This window comes from Seriola lalandi, unplaced genomic scaffold (genome assembly GCF_002814215.2).
Source record: "Seriola lalandi dorsalis isolate HSWRI2012SDOR001 ecotype SW California unplaced genomic scaffold, Sedor1 jcf7180002054929, whole genome shotgun sequence".
Taxonomy (NCBI): domain Eukaryota; kingdom Metazoa; phylum Chordata; class Actinopteri; order Carangiformes; family Carangidae; genus Seriola; species Seriola lalandi.
Window position 1 is genome coordinate 1,044,407 of NW_019525481.1, and position 21,208 is coordinate 1,065,614.

Below are 21,208 nucleotides of genomic sequence, written 5' to 3' on the forward strand. Positions count from 1 at the left end.
TAGACCAGTCTGTCGCTCTGCCTCCTCTGCCGGAGGGAGGAAATGGACACGGTCGTGGAGTGGATGGCTTTGTGGCTCTGGATGAGCGCATGAATTTGAACTTTCATGGAGAAAACTGTTTTAATTCGGCTGAGAGTTACTTTGCTGAATTGTCATTTTTTTTAAGCTTTTCTGTGAAATCCTGGTTTGACTTCTTGAATTTAACTAATGTGCGATTTAAACCAGTGAGAGGGAAAAGCTGCCAATAAAAATATAGACAGTTACTGCAATTCCTCTGGAGACTATGAATGTTTGTACAATATTTAGTGGCAGTCTATTTACTGTCTGTTGAGACTGATATTATATTCAACATCTAGTCACAGTGTGTGATTAATATTCCTGTACCTGTGTCGTATGAGAGAGTGGGTGTCGTCTGGTTGTGGAGCGTCTCCTGAACTTCGAGCTGCTGCAACATGAATTTTCTCACTGGGAAAATATTTTAACTTGAACTTAAATGTGGGTTTGGAGCTAAAACCTCAGCTGCTCTGATGAATGACTTGCTCTCTGCTCTCATTTCATAAATATTAATACGCTTCATTTATATGTACCCCTTTAAAAAGAAATGAGCCAGAAATGCATTATGAAGACAGTAGTGATGCAAAAATTAACATTTATCAAAACAACGTGGTTTTTGTGATGTTATGGAAAGCCACCAGCCCCTCCCTCCTCCACACACACACACACACACACACACGCGCACACACACACACACACACACACACACCCTTCCCTGAGCAATTTCCACTTAAAAACAAAAATACACACTGCTGTAATTCCTCAATGTTCCCTGGAAATCAGCGGCCGCGTGACCCTTGACCTGCAGCGGAGCTCAAGGACAGAAGGACGTGTATAAATGAGACTTTACTCGCTGTCTCCGGGCAGCTCTGCGACTCTTCCTTTAGCCTGCATGCTGAACTGCTGTGTCATGCTGCTCACCTGCTGCCTCAGGCACAGGGGCAAGTGATAAGATGGCTCCTCTGGTGCGTCCAGTCTGTGATTAAAAAAACCACCTAATGGAAATAAATGAGTTACATTTTAAAACAACATTAATTTACCACTTGGATTATTGAGATGACACATTTATTAAAGTCTTTACTTGTTATTCTCCATATAATAACATCACATAATGACCGTGATTCATTCTGTTCATGTAACTCAGTGTTTCACAGCAGCTACTGAACTTCATCCTGAAGAGTTAAAATGTACAGCAAGACACATATGGAGGTGATCTGAAGTTTGAACACCACAAAGACACAAATGTTTTTCTCCTTCCACTGTAAAACATTGTCAGTGACTTGATAAATCTTGGTTTTATATTAAATATGCAAAATAAACCCAAATATTACTGTTTATAATGAATCAAAACTCACCATTCATTACTCACAATTACACATTTAGAACACATATGCCTTTCTCTCATCATCAATTATTATATCGATTAATTGAGCCCTGATGTCAGTTCCCCATTTCAGATGTAATATATATTTTATCCTTCTGTGAATATTTCACATAGAAAAGAAAATTAAAATATATATTGTACAAAAAGAAATTCAGCAACTCACTGTGACAAAGTGGAACTTCCCTGGAGACGGCCGGACATGAAAACATCAGATGAGATCAATTTTATTCCCAAATAAAATCAACAGTGCAGAGATCAAATATTAAGAAAAAGCTTTATTAACACAAGCTGCAACAAACAAATGTTCTTCATGTAAAACACAAAAGAGAGAAATAAAAAGAAACAACAAAATGCACATCCATACTTTGTTCTGCAGAGTTTCTACCACGGGCAGAAGCTCTGCAGAAACTGTTATTAATTAATATTGTGGACGATTCTTTTAAACATCATCGTGTTCTTGAACGATCCATCAGCAGCTGGGCTCGGAGCTGGATTCAGGAGCTGGGATTCAGGAGCTGGATCCAGGAGCTGGATTCAGGAGCTGGATTCAGGAACTGGATTCAGGAACCGGATTCAGGAGCTGGATTCAGGAGCTGGATTCAGGAGCCGGATTCAGGAGCCGGATTCAGGAGCTGGTTTCAGGAACTGGATTCAGGAGCTGGATTCAGGAACTGGATTCAGGAGCTGGATTCAGGAGCTGGATTCAGGAACTGGATTCAGGAGCTGGATTCAGGAACTGGATTCAGGAGCTGGATTCCCAGAAGCCCCGTGGTTCCATGATTTAACATTTAAAGCCGAAGAGTCACTGCTAACTAAATAGCAAACTTATTGCGGATGATCTCTCCGCCTTCCACCTCCACCTGCTCGTAAAGCCACTTCCTGTCGCAGCGGCACTCCACGCCGCACTTGCGCGAACAGCACTCGGGGCAAGGGTAGAAGCAGCCCATACAGTCCACATCCAGACAGTCGCACATGTCGTTGCCGTTGGAGAGCAGCCGGCCTTTGTTGTCGTACACTCTGCTTTTGGCCCCCAACGTCTGCCTGCGTGACCCAGAGGGAAAAACTGATATCAATGATTGATCCGTTCACTCTGATACAACAGTCACATTTTGTTTTCCTGAAGCATTTTTCCCGCCTCAGTGGATTCCTGTAATTACTTTCTCTCTTTTATTTACGCCTGACAGTAACGACAATGTAAAGTGATCACAGCTGAATATAAACCATCTCAGTATAAATCTGCATCTACGCTGCTGCTGGCGTCTACCGCAGTCAGGCAATGACAGTTAATATAATGAAGCGCTCAGTGAGGAGGGAAAAACCTGGGGACAGTTTTGTCTTTCACTTCATTATGAAACAATGATCAAAGCTTCAGATTTAAATCATCTAATTAAACAACACAGAGCCTGAAGGAAAAACCTTTCCCTCTGCATCCATCCACCCGGCCTCATGTTTCTGTTACTTTCCAAACTAGATCTGAACAAGCGCTAACTGACCTGTGTTGGTTTGTGAAGGACTGATCAGTCTTTAAAGTGCCGATGCTTTCACACTTTGTTTGCGAATACAAGCCTAAGTATCCGTGCTAACACGTGGGAGCAGCGGGTCTCGACTGGAAGATACTGAGCATCTAGACACAGAAGTGAATTGTGGTTTGAAAAATGCTTATTTTTCATTTAACTTTGTTTTTTATGGCATGAAACCGAGGTGCCTTTAGAATACATTGTAACCGCTACTTGTCTACTGTCTGTGGAGATATTTATATATACACAGTGAAATTAGTAATGGCAGCATTTGATTGATTGATTTTTAGATACTGACACCAAAATCTAAAACTTCCCGATGACAGTTTAGCTTGTGCATTTTTTCCTGCTATAAATTTAATGTTGCTGTTGCTGTAAATATGTCAACACATCATTAAACTGCCTGGTCAGAGAAATGAACCATCAAACACATAATCACCCCAGAAATCTAAGACATGCCGCCAGCAGCTCTCTTTAATTTGTTCAGGTCTTTTTATGTTTATTTTTTGTGTGTGTTTAGTGCAGGACACTCTACAGAGTCAGAAACAGATTAAATCAAACAGCAGCAGGTTTATCTACTTCACTGAGAAGAGGAGATGAAGAGGTGTTAACTATAAAGTAATACAAAAGAAACACCCACACAGCGTCTCACCTGTCAGTCAGTTGTTTTCCTCCACGGCCGCCTCGTCCACCCTGTGATAAAATACATAAGCACATTTTATACTAAAGTAAATAATAATCATAATAATAATAAACTTTATTTATAGAGCACTTTTCATACAAGAGTTGTGGCTCAAAGTGCCTTACAATAAAAAGTGAAATAGTACAATAAAGTAAAGGTGGATTGAAGGACAATGAAAATAAACAATAGAAAGACAGAAGATGATAAAATATGTAAATGAAAATAAAAACAGAAACCAGTACGAATAATAAAATATGAGCGATTTAATTAAAAGCCAAGTTAAATGAATAAGTTTTCAGCTGTCGTTTCAAAATGTTCACAGAGCATCTCTTGCAGCTCTTGGCAGAGTTTTCCATAGTTTTGGAGCATAGTTGAAAAAAAGCTGCACTGCCTGTTTTCATTTAGAAGCCCAGAAGAAGATCTGAGAGCTCGTTAAGGATTATAAAGAATATGCAAAGGAGGCCCAGTCCCAAACCATGAAGAGCTTTAAAAACCAGTAAAAGGTCCTTAAAATCAATTCTATAAAACACTGCACTGCAAATTATCCCCACAACAGGTTATGTATTTGCTGTGATTAATCATAAGAAGAAAAAAACATTTTAAATGATGCTCTGACTTTTAAAATGTGTAATAATCACAGCAAACTGATCATTTAGATTTTTTTCTGATACTACACACAGTTTATGAGTCTGCAGTGTAAATTGTCCTCTTGGTTTGATTAAATACTAACTGTGTTAATTAAGCAGGTAAACATTTTGTTCAGGCTCAGTTTGTTGTGGTCGTGTACAATCATGGCACCGAGGAGAGATGAGGATTAAAGGTATTTTGGAAAGTTTTACCTCATTCACTACTTAAAACTTAAAGGTCTGTAATTTATATGTGAGTCAATGAGCTGACACATTTAAAATACTAGTATGATACATCAAAAGGTGAATATAACATCAGTAGTAATGGAAAGCTCACCCTCAGTCCTCCTCTTTTGTCTCTGCGTAGATTGGCGGCTTCTCTCACTCTGTCTTTGTCCGCTTGTGTTCCTATTGGAGTTGGGACGTTTGTCTCCTTAGGTATCACTCCTCTCTTTCGCAGTTCAATCTTTGAAGAATCCTGCCCATGGGTGAATATGGTGGGCACCGCGTCCTCCCTCAGAAACTGTTTGCCGTTGTAGTCCCTGAAGCAGTCGGTCCTGAAGTGCTCCGAGCAGAGGCAGGTGTTGGCAGTGGGGATGAAGTTTTTCATCCCCAGGCTGTGTACCCATTTGCTGGCAAGTTGAGGTTTACTGAGTGGGAACCTGATACACAGGAGAGGGAAGAGATTGTTTCAAGGATGCTTCATGATTTTAGTATTTATTTACTATTTATTTATTTATATTTGGACTGTTTCACCCAGATGCCGCCCAGGGAAAGTGGGTGGGAGTATTGGAGGGGTAAATGAAAACCCTTTGTCAGGCAGCAGATGAATGCCGCAATGTACATGGATAAATAAGAGCAGTATGTTTGTAAGTTATGATAAAAGAATTCATGTCTAATATTGTAGATGTATGCAAGAATTTATGTTTTTTTTTCTTTCAACCCCCAAAACTTGGAGCAAAATAATAATAAAAGTTTGATCACAAAAGAAAATCCATTGTAATCCTCCTCCGTACAAAGCAACTGTCTGAGGCGACAACCAGTACACAAAACTTAATGCATTAACATTTTATCAAGACATCATGTTTTCATAAGTCATCAGCTTCTATGATGGAATAATAAAACCTTGTCTTATGTTTTCTGTGTGACATGTTAAAGGGTTGAGTGGAAGTGCAAGTTTGTTATTGTTGAGTCACCTCCATTTCCCCATCAAAAGCTTTTCCAGTTATTTCTAGTGTCGTCACATTAATATTATGTATAAAGTTTTTTTTTGCATATATATCTTCTTACTTATGTCTTAATGTTTATTATTGCTTTCCATTATTTGTCTTTCCGTCTCTACAACACTGTTGTTGTGGTTTAATGGAATAATGTAAGGTAACTATAGCTACGAGAGGTTATGTTAACGTTAGCTAACTTGTGCTAGGACACGTTTAGTAATCGATAGGCGGACTTTGTCTTAACGTTAAAACCCGCATTGACCAAGGACAAATGTCGTCTATGAAAGTAATTTAAAAGCAAATTTATTAATGTCTTGTTTGTGTACTATTTTTTGAAGCTAACGTCCGGATTTCGGCGCATCAGCTCAACCGTTGAAAACTTACCGGTAAAATCTTATTTCCGACCCTTTTACAAATTTATTGTTGCACCCTATCGCCGCACAAATAACGGGCATGGTGTCCTTTTGTAGACGCTCTGTGATAAAAGACCAAATACAGCTGAAATTACGCAAGAAAATAAATCAAACACTGGCGGTTTGTGTTTGTTCTCGTTCGGCTTCTTCCTCGGCGGAAGTAAAAATGTATATCCGGTTCAACTTCCTGTTTTGCCTCGAAAGCGTCTGCCCTCTAGCGGCGGCTCAGATAATCACTCAGAATTTACAGGAGACTTGAGTACAATATGAGGCACTTTACTTTTCATTCTGCTTTTCTATGGAAAATGCTTTTCACTACCTATCACAGACAAATATTCTGAATACAAAGCATTAGTTTAGTTTATATAACTTGTACATTGTTATATGTTGAACTACATAGACTTGCACAACCGCTACCAATTACAGCATTGTAATGCTGGTTATATGTAAATGGATCAATTATAATAATCCAGGTACATAATATATCATATATGATAATACTAAAAAGGTGACAATTTGTCTACATAACTATGTTTATTTTAATTTTTGAGTACATTTTGATGATAATATTTTAACTTTTTTAATACATTAGTTTTACTTGTAATTTCATGTTTCCACGTTCAAATATTGCTACATTTACTCAATTCCTTCAATCACTGCTGATATGGATATGACACCAATTTGTGTGGTGCATGTGCCTAATAATTTATTAGTACATGGGTCCAGTTAACATTATTCCAGCACTGGAGTACTTTTAGATTTTGGGTCACTGGACATATTAAGCTGATGTCTGCTGTGTGCACCTTTCCCAATGGAAACTTTGACACAGTTCACAGAGGGCAAGTTGGGGGTCAAAAGGACTCCAGTAGCAAATTTTTGCCCCGAGCACTTTTACAGATTAATCTGACCATGGCAATATTCACACAGTGTCTTGTTTTGCCAGTTATTTGTAATAACCAAGGCTGGATTACCAGCTGGACAAAGCAACTGCCCAGGAGCCCCAAAAGCCGGATTGTTTGGCTCTACATACCTTGATTAATTGCACATTTATCAGAACTTAGTAATTAGTGTCAATATCTGGGGTTTAACAACTTAATTGTTTGTTTATATTGTGCTCATTTGTTGTGAAGTGTAAAATTTGCTCCATTTACATTGTTTTTCTGTGTGTCATATAATTAACACACAGAAGACCTAAGACAAGGTATTATTGTTCCATCATGGAGGCACTGAATGTGTTATTTTCAATATAACATCTATTTTCTTTAATAATCAATTGTCTGAATAAAATGTCAAAGTTAAGATAATCAACTTGATTTTTTGTGAAGAAAAAAACATAAAGGTGTAGCAACTATTCACATTTCAGAATCTGGTTCCAGTGAATTTTTGGCATTTTTTGCTTAATGAATGGCTTAATTTACCAATCAATTAATCAAAATGGTTGCCATTTACTTTTTCTCAATGGACTAATTGAGTAATCAGCTAATCATTTCAGTTCGAGAACACTGGTCGTTGTCTGGGCGCCTGTGCGAATAACGAACTGACATGTACAGTAGAGGGGTCAATAAGGGCCACAACACCAAAAGGTCAATCTGGTCATGTTAACAGTAGGCTACATCATCATGAATTATTATTTATTCATTATTTTATCTCATTTTACACTAATGTTTTTAATGTTTTTCCTTTTAGGTCAATGCTTTTAATGTTTTATGTTCACTTTATGTATTTTCTTTTCATTTGAATCACTTGGTGCATGTTATTTCTTTGTTGTAAATCACTTTGTGCTACATTTCTTGTATGAAAGGTCCTATACAAATAAAGTTTATTATTATTATTATTATTTTACTTTTGGAACCTAAAGAATCAGAATCAGCTTTTATTGGCCAAGTATGTTTGTTTAAGTCACAAGAAATTTGACTGTAGACATGGACATGTAAACAAATAAACAGGTGGTGCAAGGCGTGCTGAAATAAATATTGGCATAAATGGAAATAAAAGTGGGTAATGTAATAAGTGACTACAGTATGTGCATGTATACACGTTTAAATATAGTGTAACGCCTGCTTGCATTTATATTTGACAATTTCAAACTAATTAAATGTGATAAATGTGAACATCCCCGGCTGCCTGTAAGACTAACCACAGGGCAGTGATCCCTGCTGCCCCGGGCTCTCAGCTCGATGAAACCCGCTTCCTGCTGCAGCAGCCGCAGCCCGAGCTCGCAGCTGCCCGGGGCCGCCGCTGGATCACATGACAGAAGTACGCTGGTTAGTCTGGCGAGCTAACATGCTAGCTTCGGTTGTCAAAGCTGTTGTCAGCAGCCACGAAACGAACGGAGTAGCCTGCCCTGACTAACAAGTAGTTGAAAACGCGCGAAGTCTCTGGCAAGTGAACTAATTTTGTCTTTTCTAAACGTGTCTGTGGTTTATTAGCTAAGCTAGCTTAGCTGAACTTGTTAAAAGGGAGTTCCTTTCGAGTGCGGGGGTGTTAGGCTAACGTTAACGATATTGGCCTTGTTTGGATTGACCATGAAGCCAAATCTTGCCCAATCTTACGTAAACAACCCGATGTAAATTTTTCACCAGGATTGATTGGTAGACGGTAAACATTGTTAACACCTGCTAACGTTTTATTAGCCGAGCTTGTAGCTAGCTGCTTGTTTGTGTACGAGATAACTGGCAATACTGGTTAACTAACTAACTGACCAACTTGGCTAATGTTAGCATTAAGTCTGTGGTCAAAACAACCGCTGAATCTGACCATCTCAAGCAGTATCAGCCTCAACACGATCACATGTGTTTGAAGTGTGCTCTTTTAAGTGTTTACACAGCTAACACGGTTGTGAAATAACGTTAAATGTCAGTTGACATCCACCTAGCTAACCACTGAGGCTAATTTAGCTTGACAAAAGGCTACAAGGCTTTGACACCTGGGTTACATCTGCTCCTCTATACCTGTTAAAGTCTGTGTGGTGGGTATAATCAATTTAACCATTAAAACCCCTTAAACATCCCGGGTTCACCCACACAGGTGTATTCACTGATTAGTCGTCTGTGTGGATATGAACTCGCATGACATCTGTTGCATCTGCCACCAGTGCATGTTGACTTATATCTTTATAATCTTTTATTGGTTTGGTGACCTTACACGACTGTCAGCACTGCCTCTCTAGTCAGAAGAAGTGAAAACACTGGGTGGGTCTCCGGGGCCTTGAAGCCCTGAGTGTACTACTTCTTCTTCCATTAGTGTTTTGTGTGAGTGTGTGTGTGTGTGGGAACCTTCATCTTGAAACCTGTATCTCCTGAAAACACTGACTCTTTGCTTTCACACCAACTTGTTGCTGAGTATGGGAGTCCATTTTTTGCTTCACCGGACAGAGTTACATCCGTTGGTACGATGAGAAAAGGACATTTCCCACTCACTCATGCTGACTGTACTTGTCCATTGATGTTCGGGTGGGTATTTGTGGATTTCAAAATCACCCTGTAACCCACAAACACCTATTGCAGCTATAGCAGTTGTCACATTTCTGCAATTTTTTCAGGCTTTGTTAATGTCCTCCCCTTTACTGATTAATTCAGAAAATTGTGAAAAATGGCTGTTATAATTTCCTAATATCTAATCTTATAAATAAAACTTACTTTTTTAGTCTAACCAGTTATTAAAACTTAAAGCTATTCAGTTAACAATCATAGAGGACTAAGAAAATCAGATCATTTTCTCATTTGAGGAGCTGGAATCAATAAGTTTTTTGCATTCCTCCCTTGAAAATTACACGAAAAATGTATTATTTAAATTGACAGAGTTGCACAATTGATTAGTCTAACAATTGTTTCAGCACTAGTTACTTTATAATCTGAAATCAGTAGTTATATTTACACTTTTTTATTGTTTTTGTTTTTACACTTAGCATTAAAAAAAATACTTGATTTATAACATTGTCTTTTAGCTTAGATGGTAAAGTTTAACATTGACTACTGAGTTATAATCAGCTGAAGAAGGTTATAATGACTAAACCAGGTTCATTATGAGTGTTGTGGCTTTTTATTAACACACTGATCAAGTAGATTATTTACTGAAGAGAACATGTCAGTGGTGATTGTGTGAGTTGTAACGGGTGGTTGAAAAAAGGTGTTCAATATAATAAAACTTTTAGGTTTTTTTTTGTGCTTAATTGATTTTTGCTGGAGCTTTCATTTCATTTCCAGCCATCTATGAAAACATGCACCTGGACAAAGGTGACTGACTGATAAGGGGACACAGGGGACATTGGACTGGAACAGAGAGATCAGGGTGCGGATGACATAATGTCACAGGAAGAGAATAGATAGTTTTACAACCAAAGAATGTGAATTCACCCAGTAAAACTTGACACCATTGATTAGCAGACATACTGTCCGAGAGACAGATTTTATAGCTGAAGAAGAATGATCAGAAATCAAACAACTGTAGACTCAGGATCTGCACCGCCGCCATGACGTTTGATATATTGATTTGTGGTTTCTCAATATGTGAATATTAAACCGGTTCTGAATCTTGATACCACGAGGTTAGAGGATTTTTCTCTTCATACGTTGTGTGACATTTCTGTGAAAAAGGCTTTAAGTGGTGACAGCCTTTCATCTCCGACGGAGGACCACAATATATTTGGAAAGAACTTAAGGAGAGATGGGGTCATCCCTATTGTGTCTGTGTGGTAAAATCGGCTGCTTAAAGACTCTGAGGAAAAGGCTGGAGCACTACAGCCCCGTGGGGAGTTGAGAGCCATGCAGATGACCAATAGTAACCTCTTATGTTCTCTCTCTCACCCCTCCCCTCCCTTCTGTTTTCCCTCCTGTCTCCCATAGGGCATTGTAGGAAGGGACTCGTCTTCTTTTCTACTCACTCTCTTCAAGATATCAAATCATTAAACTTCAGCCCGATAAGTCACAGTGGTTTTGGCATCCCCAAGACTCATCAGGCAAGCAAGTCCTCCATCACCGCAGGGATATCGACAGACTGAGGTTGTGGACTCGCATGGGCAAGATGGATGGGCGATAAGTAAGACATCAACTTCAGAGGTAAGGTCAGTCCAATGCTGTGTCCGTCACAGAGTCACTGGGGAGGATTCATTTCAGCTAAATGAGGCTTTGTATAAAAAGAATCCTTTTTGTTTTTTCTCAGGCATTGACTGATGATACCTAGAAAAGAAATGCTGCGCAGCTGTCAGTGGAAACATTTAAATTGTTTTAGTGGACACACAGGATATTGTTGTTGAAAATTCCCCTCAGAGATTCATTCTTTTTGTCAGCAAAAGTGCAACATTACTGCTAAATGCTGACATGGATATTTTAAAGGCAAACAAAAAAAAAGTGAACACAGTTTCGTCTAATAAGGCGAAAGCCACCAAGGCGTCTCTATGCCAAGTAGAGTCTTGCCTTCATCAGTCCTTCTTCCTGTGTGGAAGCTTTTATCTCAGACAGCAACGAGAACCACTTCACTGGTTTACTATGGTATTTAGTGGCTTATCAGTGTGGCTTTGAAAATTACTCTCGTCACTGCTAGTGTAGCTGTTACAGTTGTCGTTGGGTTTTCCCTTTTAATTTCTTGTGAACATAATCTGTCGTGGCATTTAAAACAGGCATGTGTAATCCCACTTATTCTGTTATTCATCGGAAACATGAACAACTGTAAGATGCGCAGAAATCCAGTCTAGAAACCGTGTGGTTAAATACTATCTCTGTGATTTTTGTTGTGTAATCTCAGTCGTAACTTTTTCGCAAGACCTGATTTTTTTTTTTTTTTTTTTTTTAATTGCTACCAGATTTAAAGAAATAGATAATTATGTCTCATTTTTAAGGGAGATGAAAAAGTGATATCATGAATGATTATATAAAGCAAAAGTTAGTTTTTTGTTCTCTGTCAAACGCACGTAAACATAAACTACATCAACTTCAATCTAGACTCTTTCTGACATATTCATATAAATTAAGTGTAAAAATAAAATAAAATTATAATCGGGCAATGTGACGTTTTACACCTGAGATGACAATAGTTGGTCGGTTGTTAGAGATTTCTTAGATGCATTAATTACTTCAGCATTTATTCCTTTAATATCTCAATGTTACAAATGAATGAACAGGGTTGCTGCAGTATTACATTGAATGGATTTCTGTCTTGCAGGGAGGGTAAGAATAGCCAAAAATCACACATGGGTGTCTGCTGAATCAGTTTCCTGGAATGCATCCTTATGTGCCACATGACAAACTTTCATTTCTGCTTTTACAGCCACTTGCTGTACACACATTTTAATAGGCAGGGTTTGAGTTTATTTCAAGGATTTTCATATTTTAGATCTTTCTAAGAACTGCAGTGTAAGAAAATAAAGATAATTGCTCTGCCTTTGATGTCGTCCCTGTTTTGAATATACATCAAAACAATCTACCCACAGTGTCGGCTTTCCTTCATCCTGCTGCTTTAATATGTGCGTCTGTTCGGGGGATCACTACTCAGACGTTCTTGGCATTAAAGTTAAACGCAGAGATTCTTTTTTCTGTCATAATCAAATCTGATCTGGAATGTGGTTTTTGTATTTCGCAGGTACACGTTGATTTCGTAATGACAAGCTGCTGTGCAGAAGATGTCCACGCTGTCTGTGACTGATATCCCAGATGTTGGTCATGGTAAGAGGAACAACAGCTTTCACAAGTGTTTGTCCACAGGGTCCAGTTCTCTCAGCACAGCTCATCTATCTTCAGCCTCCTTTTTATTCCAGGAGCTTTATGTCGCATGTGTAGAAAGGTAAACGGTGTGTTGAACAATGATACGAGGCGGCTGAATGTGTTTGCGTCTCCTCTGTCAGATGAGAGTAAGGTGTTTGATGGGGCCTCTGAGCTGCAGCTGGACTGCATGGTTGAGGAGAGCAGTGGAAGCGCCACAGTGAAGCACGGCGGCCTCCTGTCGCTCGCTGACCTCTCCCAGCCGGACGACTTCCACGCCCCCCCCCACAATGGCCCTTCACTGACCGAGATGAGCAGCCCTCTGCCGGTAGAGCCGAACGACATCAAGCTGGATCCAGCTGCAGGTGACACATCTGCCAGCATAGGTGAGAGCACTTACTTTAAATAGCTTCAATTCACAAAACTGACATTAAATTTGAATCCTTGTTGTATTGAAGCCTTTAAATCGTTAAAATTCCTTTTAATAAGCTGAATTAAAAAAGGTAAATATATAAACCAAACTAAAATATATCATTTTTACAATCTGTGTCTCATTATGAATCTGGAAAAACCGTTTAGAAAAACAACAACATTAGAGCAGGAATGGATAAAATGAGTCCAGAAGACTTTTCTGATTTCTGTTTTTACCTCATGTTGGTCACTAAACAGTGAAACGGTGATCGTCACATTTTAAGGAAGTGTATTTTCGCTCACACTCCACACCTGATAGACCGGTCTGAAGCTCCAGTCTCTTACAGTGGTGTGTGTTTCTTTAATCTGTCTGTGTGCTCGGACTGGTGGGACAACTTCCACAGACTAGACTAACCAGTATTTCTTTCTCTTCCTAATCTCAGACGTGTTTTGCCCTATTTTTTATTTTTTTTAATTCCACGATCTTGGACGAGCTCATTTTAGCTTAAACCTCCATTGTATCTGCACAATGAAGTTTTCTACATCTACTGGAAAATTTTCAATAAATGTGCTACACATGTACAACCTAATGCAGTGCTGCTTTATTATCCTATGTACACAAACAATGGTGAACACAAAAAATAGAGTTGAATCAACATGTCAGACACATTTTCAGTTTATTTCTGAACCGTAATTGTTCAAACTACTTCATATTGCTCATCACCTCGTCTTCTTTTTCCACATGTGTAGATGGTCAGCCGGTGAAGAGAAAGAAGGGGCCCGCCCCGAAGATGCTGGGCAACGAGGTGTGCAGTGTATGTGGCGACAAGGCCTCTGGTTTCCACTACAACGTGTTGAGCTGTGAGGGCTGCAAGGGCTTCTTCCGCCGCAGCGTCATTAAAAGTGCCCAGTACTCCTGCAAGAACAACGGCCGCTGCGAGATGGACATGTACATGCGGAGGAAGTGCCAGCAGTGCCGCCTGCGCAAGTGTCGGGAGGCGGGCATGCTGGAGCAGTGTGAGTGTGGCGTGAATCGGAGATGTAGAACGTTTTGATTCCGCTGTAGGTTTGTGTTAACTACAGGGAGTGAGCTTTCACATCTGCTCTGACCCATAGGCGTTCTCTCTGAGGAACAAATCAGACTAAAGAAGATGAAGAAGCAGCAGGAGGAGGAAACGGCCCGCACGTCCACAGTGGTCACCCCCACGCCTCCGCAGGAAGTGGCCACGCTGGACCCACAGCAGCAGGAGATGATTGAGAAGCTGGTGGCCATGCAGAAACAATGCAACAAGAGATCGTTCCTCGACCGACCAAAAGTGACGGTAAGTGAACGTCTCAGGGGAAAGATCTGAGGTTTGTTCTCGACCAGTTAATTGTCCCGTGTGTGATATTAACCATCGGTTTTATTTGTTTACTCCATAGCCTCAGTAAGCTTACTTCAACATACGGCCTTAGAAATCAGAGATGAATACCTTCAAATACAAATTATAAAAGAAATAATAAAACGGTTGTGTGTGGCTGTTATTCTGCCGCGACATCAGCAGAGAAAATACAGCTGCTTGATTTGAATCCAGGTTTGACCTGTTTCCTGCTGTGCTGCTTTGCTGTTTTGAAAACGTATCAGTGAAATGTTGAATGTAAATGTGAGTGTGTGTGTGTGTGTGTGTGTGTGTGCGTGCGTGTGTGTGTGTGTGCGCGACAGCCGTGGCCACAGAGTCAGGACTTGCAGAACCGAGAGGTGCGTCAGCAGCGGTTCGCCCACTTCACTGAGCTAGCGATCATGTCGGTGCAGGAGATTGTGGATTTCGCGAAGCAGCTTCCTGGTTTCCTGGAGCTCACGAGGGAAGACCAGATCGCTCTACTGAAGACGTCGACCATCGAGGTCTGTCGCCGTTCACCGTGAAATATCATTTCTGTCGCGCTGATTTTGAAAAAAATCACTGATGTAAAAGAAAAAGAGACTCATTTCAAAATACTGTTCATAGCTCTTTGCAGTTTTATCATACAACATGTAAAATAAGTTATTTATAAATGTAATAATCAATAGCCCTGATAGACACTCTACTTCTCAGTGATGTGGTTGTGTAAAGTTGCCACCAGCATCATATTTCTCACCGACACGTGTGTGTGTTCCTCAGATCATGCTGCTGGAGACGTCCCGGCGCTACAACCCTGCTATTGATAGCATCACATTTCTGAAGGATTTCAGCTACAATAAGGAGGATTTTGCCAAAGCAGGTGTGTTTTCTCATCTGAAATGTTTATAGGAAATATAAATATTAAGTATTGCTTAAGCTGATTGCCTGTATTCAATCTGTTTTATATTCTATAAAAAATAAAAATGTATGAGCAGCTTTCACCAGTTTTTGCTTGTTTTGACTTTGAAGAGTTTGTTGAAACTAGTCATGGCAAAAAAGACGTGTTTGATTCATTATATAATTTATTTATCAAGAGAAATATTTGTTGCTCTTACTTCAGTTTGCGATAATTACAGTCCCTCTGCTAACAGTGTATTATTGCACCACGTTTCCTTCTTTAACGTGACTTTGTTTCCCCCTCCCTCTCTCTGCTCTCACCACCTCAGGGCTTCAGTTTGAGTTCATTAACCCCATCTTTGAGTTTTCAAAAGGAATGAATGACCTGCATCTGGACGAGGCCGAATATGCTCTGCTCATTGCCATCAACATCTTCTCCGCAGGTCAGATTTCATAAACTACAAAACCTGCAGGGACTCCTCAGTATCTAAAACATTATTCACATTTTACCCCAGAAGAATCAGACAATGTGAAATAAAAAGAGATTAACAGGTGACTTGTTTGTTTTGTTCGGTAAACTTTGTTTAGATCGGCCGAACGTGCAGGATCACGATCTGGTGGAGAGGCTACAGCAGCCCTATGTGGACGCACTGCGCTCTTACATCATGATAAAGAGACCAAATGTAAGTGCCCGGTGTTTACGTAACCTCTCCTCTCCTGACCAGCAGTATGTCAGCATAACCTGGTTGCCGTCATCACAACAAGCACATTGGGTCAGGGCTACATGTTGTTGTTCAGACTGGTGCGGCGTCTCAAACAGTGACCAGAGCTGTTGTGTGTCAGGGGAGAAAGCAGAACATGGGAAACTGCTCCGACTTTTTTTATTTACCATTTTTAACAGTTTTTTATTTTTCTTTTGTTTCGCTGGTTTCCTCAGGATCACCTGATGTTCCCTCGGATGCTGATGAAGCTGGTGAGCCTTCGTACACTAAGCAGCGTCCACTCGGAGCAGGTCTTCGCCCTCCGCCTCCAGGACAAGAAGCTCCCGCCGCTGCTCTCTGAAATCTGGGACGTCAACGAGTGACTGCGAGCCTGACGTCCCGCCCTCTGTGGCTTTGTAAAGTCGGAGACGGACACGGCGTCCAGCAGGAACACTGACTCCTCTCTGCCCGTCTGGTCGGGGATCGGTTAAAGCGTTGAGATTTTATTTTCTTGTGGGAGGAGAGTGTCGTTGCCCTTTGCTCTCAGACAGACTGCTAAATGGTTTTCGTGTTCATACGGAGAAACGTGAACACCTAGTTTTCTTTGAGCCTTTTGTTCTTCCTTTTTTGTGTAGATGCTGACATGATTGTGGCGATATTAAATACCAGCATCAGGCTCTTTAGCCAGTTATCTCTGATTTAATATTTGTTGAAAGTTCTGTCAATCTCTAGTGCGGTTCTTTTCTCTTTCTCTAACAATTATCAGAAGGTTCTGAGCAGGTCTGAGCTGTGGTCGTCTCACAGCTGAACATTCAGTTGAAATAGTGATTTTTTTTTTTTTTTTAATTTTATTTTTGCCGTCGTGCAATAGGTGGAAATGGATACAGAGTTGTGCATGAGCAGATCCACGTCTGCTACTCACTTTATTGACGTTAGGGTGAAATGATAGGCCATCTGGATGGTATTGTGAATCGTTAAATGGCAAGAAATAATTTGTGTTCCTTTTGAAAGTAAATCGAAATCGAAAGGTTTGTGTAGTCGCTCAGGTAAAGTAATGTGAAGTAGACCTCTGGGAAATTGGAGGCTTCTATAATTTCTATTAAGTTAGTTTTCTTCCAAGTGCATAAGGGACCCTTTTGGTCATTTATAGATGCCCATAAACTTTCATGTAAATTGTATATTTATTTTCACTGGAAAAAATGTAGAGAGCATCCACGGGATTGTACAATCACATACTAACGCACAAGAAAGTAAAACTCTGCGGGTGACTGGCAGACTGCCCTCATTTACAGGAAATGTGGTGATGTGACTAAATTCTTTTTCTTTTTTTCTTTTTCTACACAGACTGGTACCTTGAACTAGGTGGTCCGTAAAGTCTCTTTAAACTCATGTAAAGATGAACTGTCGGTTAAAAAAGGAAGTCAATCAATCGACCATCTGTGTCACCCTCTTTTCAGATGAATAAAAACCCATACTCACAAAGTTGTGATCATAAATCAAAACAAAGGATACAAAACGGTTATTTTCATATTTTGATTTGTGATTTTTATCATTGGCTTTTTTTTAAAGGTGTGAGAAATGTGTAAGCAACATACAGTTTGAACAGAAAACAGAGAATTTCGGCCTTTTATTTTTGATAAAACTGAACATACAGTGGAAAAACATCTTGATCTAAACATCTGCCATAGTCTGAGTATCGTCCTTGACTCGGCACAAACAGCTTTAACTGGTCAGATGTTGGAAAGCCTAAATGAACAGGGAGCAGAAAGCAACAGGAAAGGAGTAAAAACATTTAACATTTTAAACGTTATAGCTACAGAGATCTAGATGTTTATATCCGTGCTGTGTTTTTCATACATTCTCCTCAACTTGAAATGCTGCATAATGGTTGATAAAGGAATGTCAATATAAGTTCACAATCGTGAAGTTTGTTTTCTCGCTTCGTGCTCGCGTTGGCGTTGAAAAGGGGCCGAGAGCAAAACAATGTCGTCGCAGCCCGTTTTTCAAATGGCAGAAAATTCCTCAGATGTCTGTTTAGCCGTTTCCAGGTGTCACCATTAGACTTGAATGCTCTGTCCCAACTCTTCACCTGCCAGTTAAAATCACATTATTGTTACTTTTTTTGTTTTTGTTTTTTTTTTTTACCATTTTCAGCTAAAGTTTCTTGTGGTTTTTGATTAATGAAGTTGCATTTAACAGCTACAGGTGTTACAGCTAAAATGGGACATTGATTCTTCACGAGCACAGAAATACAAATACACAGGACTCTCAGCGGCACACAGGTGTCCTCACAGGTACAACTGGCCGAATATTGATTTGATCTGAATTAGATAATATTGTCCAAAAGCACTTAGTGATGTATCGAATGTGTTTTTAATAACTGATCATTTGAATTTCAATTTTTTGTTTTGTTTGTTTTCTTTTTGTTTTTACTTCATCCACCAGCACATATCTGTTTCATGAGGTTTATTTCCCAGATCGTCAAGTAATGTTTATTTTATTTTAGATAGGTCTTTTTCTCTGAAGACATTTTGACTTGTTGCAGCAGCTTTTCCTTCTGTGACACGTTCAAGTTTCTTATGTGGAAAAAAACATTCTTAACAGGGAATGCTACACAAATACAAACACACACGACTCGTAGTAAACTATTTGCCATTCAATCCATCTGTGAGATCTAAAATTGACCATAATCATCATCATCATCATCATCATCATCATCATCATCAGCGTGGTGACTCTGATTTTAAAGATGTGCCTCGATCACCGTCACATAAAAGACTGGAAATGACTGCAAACATTTTTTATTGTATCAATAACGCTGGTGTTTTCTTGGACCTGCAGAATCATCACAGAAACAATAGTGAGAGTAAGTTTTTCTTCCTCTCCTCCTTCAGTTCCCTGGAAAAGACAGAGTTTAGCCACAGTTTAGTCAGTTTGCACCCCAATTCTACAAAACAACAAAAGGAAGAGTTTGATTTCTATCTTTAGCTGTACTGTGTTGCACTGCTAGTTTGAAAGTTGCCTGAATTAAATCTCAAACTTGATGATCATTAAATGTAATGAAATTTTCCTGAGACGCATGTTTTTCATTCAAAGACAGAAGCCAAAGGTGTCCTGGCATTTTCTGACCACGTATTGTATCGAGCCCTTTTGCCTTCCCGCTCAGATTTTTGATTTACTTTTTATTGATACTATAAAAATGGGAATATGTTTTTTGTTTGTTTGTTGTTTTTTTTTGTTATAGACTTGCTTACACCACTCTAACCCTTTGGTTTTCTTTTTTGACAGATGGATCAACATTTTAAAAAAGCAGATAAATAGCGTGCGGCGTTGTGAAACTGTATCTGTGATTTGTTCCAGGTGGCTTTGTGTCTGTTTCAATGACGCGAGGTTTGTTTTTGGTTTCTGATTTTGCTGTTTGCGGGTTAATCTCCAACCAAACACTTTAAATCATCACATTTAAAAATAACCTCTGTAATATGGGAGCGAATTTTCCACCGTGCCCCAATGAACCCCGCGTCAACTGACAGATTTGACGAAACTGAATTGTTCTTCTTACTCTGATCAAATTAGCAAAAAGCATCAGTTGTTGGCTCTCAGATCTTTGTTTCGTAGTGTACATGTTATGTTAATGCTGTACGTATCACAGTTAATTATCCTGTATATACTGTAATTGATGCCTCTGATCTCATTTAATTTCTGTCCTCAAAGGGTGACACTGTAAACATTGATATATAGAAATGCAAACCTATTTTAATACTTGTAACTCCGGGAGACCTTCTGTTTTGTATGTACAGTATAAATTAAAGCTATGCTGTAGTGCTAATATGTTTGGAATCGATGACTTGTTTCCTGATTGATTTTCATGTTTTGAAGTTCAGACAAGAACTCAGATTTATTTTGTATTTACACGGGACAGTTCCCATCGCTGGAGGATGAAACGTTTCTATTATTGATTCATCTCAGTGACTCCTGATTACAAAAGATGGAACCGCAGAGGGTTTTGAACAAGATCTGTAATTTAATCAGTTTGGCTAGTTATAATAATAATAAATAGATAAATAAAAAGATAAATAATGCGGATGCCTAAAATTGATTTTCCGAGAGGATGCATTTAAGTTTCCCCTTGAATATATCCTCCAAAACATATGGGGCACTGCACTACCACATATAAAACATACAGCACTGAAGCAGGATGTAATAGTAATAATATTGATAGATAAAATATAAACACATCACGAACATGTTCAAAGTATGTATGTGTGTGTGTATATATATATATATATATATATATATATATATATATATTGTCAGGTTAATTTGTTTTCTTCTATCACAAAATGTTATTCCAGTCCCTGTTTTAGGATTTTATGGTGCTATAAAAAATTTGAGATTATTAGAAATTTCAAAGACCCTACACTAAAAGGAAGTATGTATAGTTTGCTTGACTTTCCTGTAATTTTAATTGTCGCTGTAAAAATCAATCTTGAATCAAACTTTAGAATTAAACGGTCACTGGTGCATCATGGGGATGTAACCATTGTCCAAATCAATGTTTTCTGTTTTCTTGAGGTTTATTCATCCATTGCAAGGATAAACAAGAACAAAGGGAATCATATATCCGATTACCTTTCTTGCCGTGGTAAATGAAATAAAATAACCCTCCCAGGTGCAATGCTGACCCTGTACCTGCCCACTTGATGTAAAACCTATGTTACAAAACTGTTACAACCCAAATAAACTAAATAAACAACTAGAAAAACCTACGCAACTCCAGATACAAACCAACATAGGAAACTGAATAAATGTAGTCTATTTAGTAAAATTAACAGACTATAAATTGTAGGTAATAATCACACAGTTTGAGGTGGATATATATTATATATGACATATATGTCCCTATATCAAGAGTGATGTTGCCATATACGTCACCTATAAGGGCAGATATTATCACATATATACATCCTCTGGATACATGAAGATACAGTATAAGATATATATAATATTTTCTATATGTACATATATTAAAAATATATGCTGATTTTTTTACATAGAACACATACTGTATGTTTGCAACATGTTGCAAGCATGTGTTCTATGTAAAGAAAATGTGTTAAAATTATATATTTAATCTATTTATGGAAGTTCATCAAATACCTAACTGAAGTAAAAAATAAAACGACCCTACTGTTTATAATATCAACATATACTGACAGGCTTTGGGATGGCTATATATTTATGTAACTTCTG

General features: G+C 38.9%; 2 protein-coding genes across 4 annotated transcripts; one reads left to right on the top strand and one right to left on the bottom strand.

The window, feature by feature from the left end:
• Positions 1–1,693: 1,693 nt before the first annotated feature.
• On the bottom strand, positions 1,694–6,047 carry arl14ep (ADP-ribosylation factor-like 14 effector protein). The gene is made up of 4 exons (XM_023393140.2): positions 5,868–6,047; positions 4,601–4,925; positions 3,608–3,648; positions 1,694–2,479 (listed from the first exon to the last, which is right to left on the bottom strand). The coding sequence occupies exons 1-4, from the start codon at positions 5,936–5,938 to the stop codon at positions 2,251–2,253; spliced, it is 666 nt and encodes a 221-aa protein (XP_023248908.1). The 5' UTR covers positions 5,939–6,047; the 3' UTR covers positions 1,694–2,250.
• Positions 6,048–8,107: 2,060 nt separating this feature from the next.
• nr1h3 (nuclear receptor subfamily 1, group H, member 3) lies at positions 8,108–19,784 on the top strand. 3 transcript variants are annotated; one of them, XM_087170117.1, is made up of 11 exons: positions 8,108–8,277; positions 10,741–10,958; positions 12,473–12,555; positions 12,735–12,977; positions 13,753–14,019; positions 14,119–14,324; positions 14,705–14,884; positions 15,141–15,240; positions 15,587–15,700; positions 15,846–15,940; positions 16,195–19,784. In XM_087170117.1, exons 3-11 carry the CDS (start codon positions 12,513–12,515, stop codon positions 16,339–16,341), a joined length of 1,395 nt encoding a protein of 464 aa, XP_087026243.1. In that variant the 5' UTR covers positions 8,108–8,277; positions 10,741–10,958; positions 12,473–12,512; the 3' UTR covers positions 16,342–19,784. The 3 variants fall into 3 exon arrangements, with proteins under 3 accessions (XP_087026243.1, XP_087026242.1, XP_023248922.1); XM_087170116.1 differs by having other exon boundaries at positions 8,109–8,277; positions 10,741–10,953; XM_023393154.2 differs by lacking the exon at positions 8,108–8,277 and adding an exon at positions 10,259–10,442 and having other exon boundaries at positions 10,741–10,953.
• Positions 19,785–21,208: the final 1,424 nt, after the last annotated feature.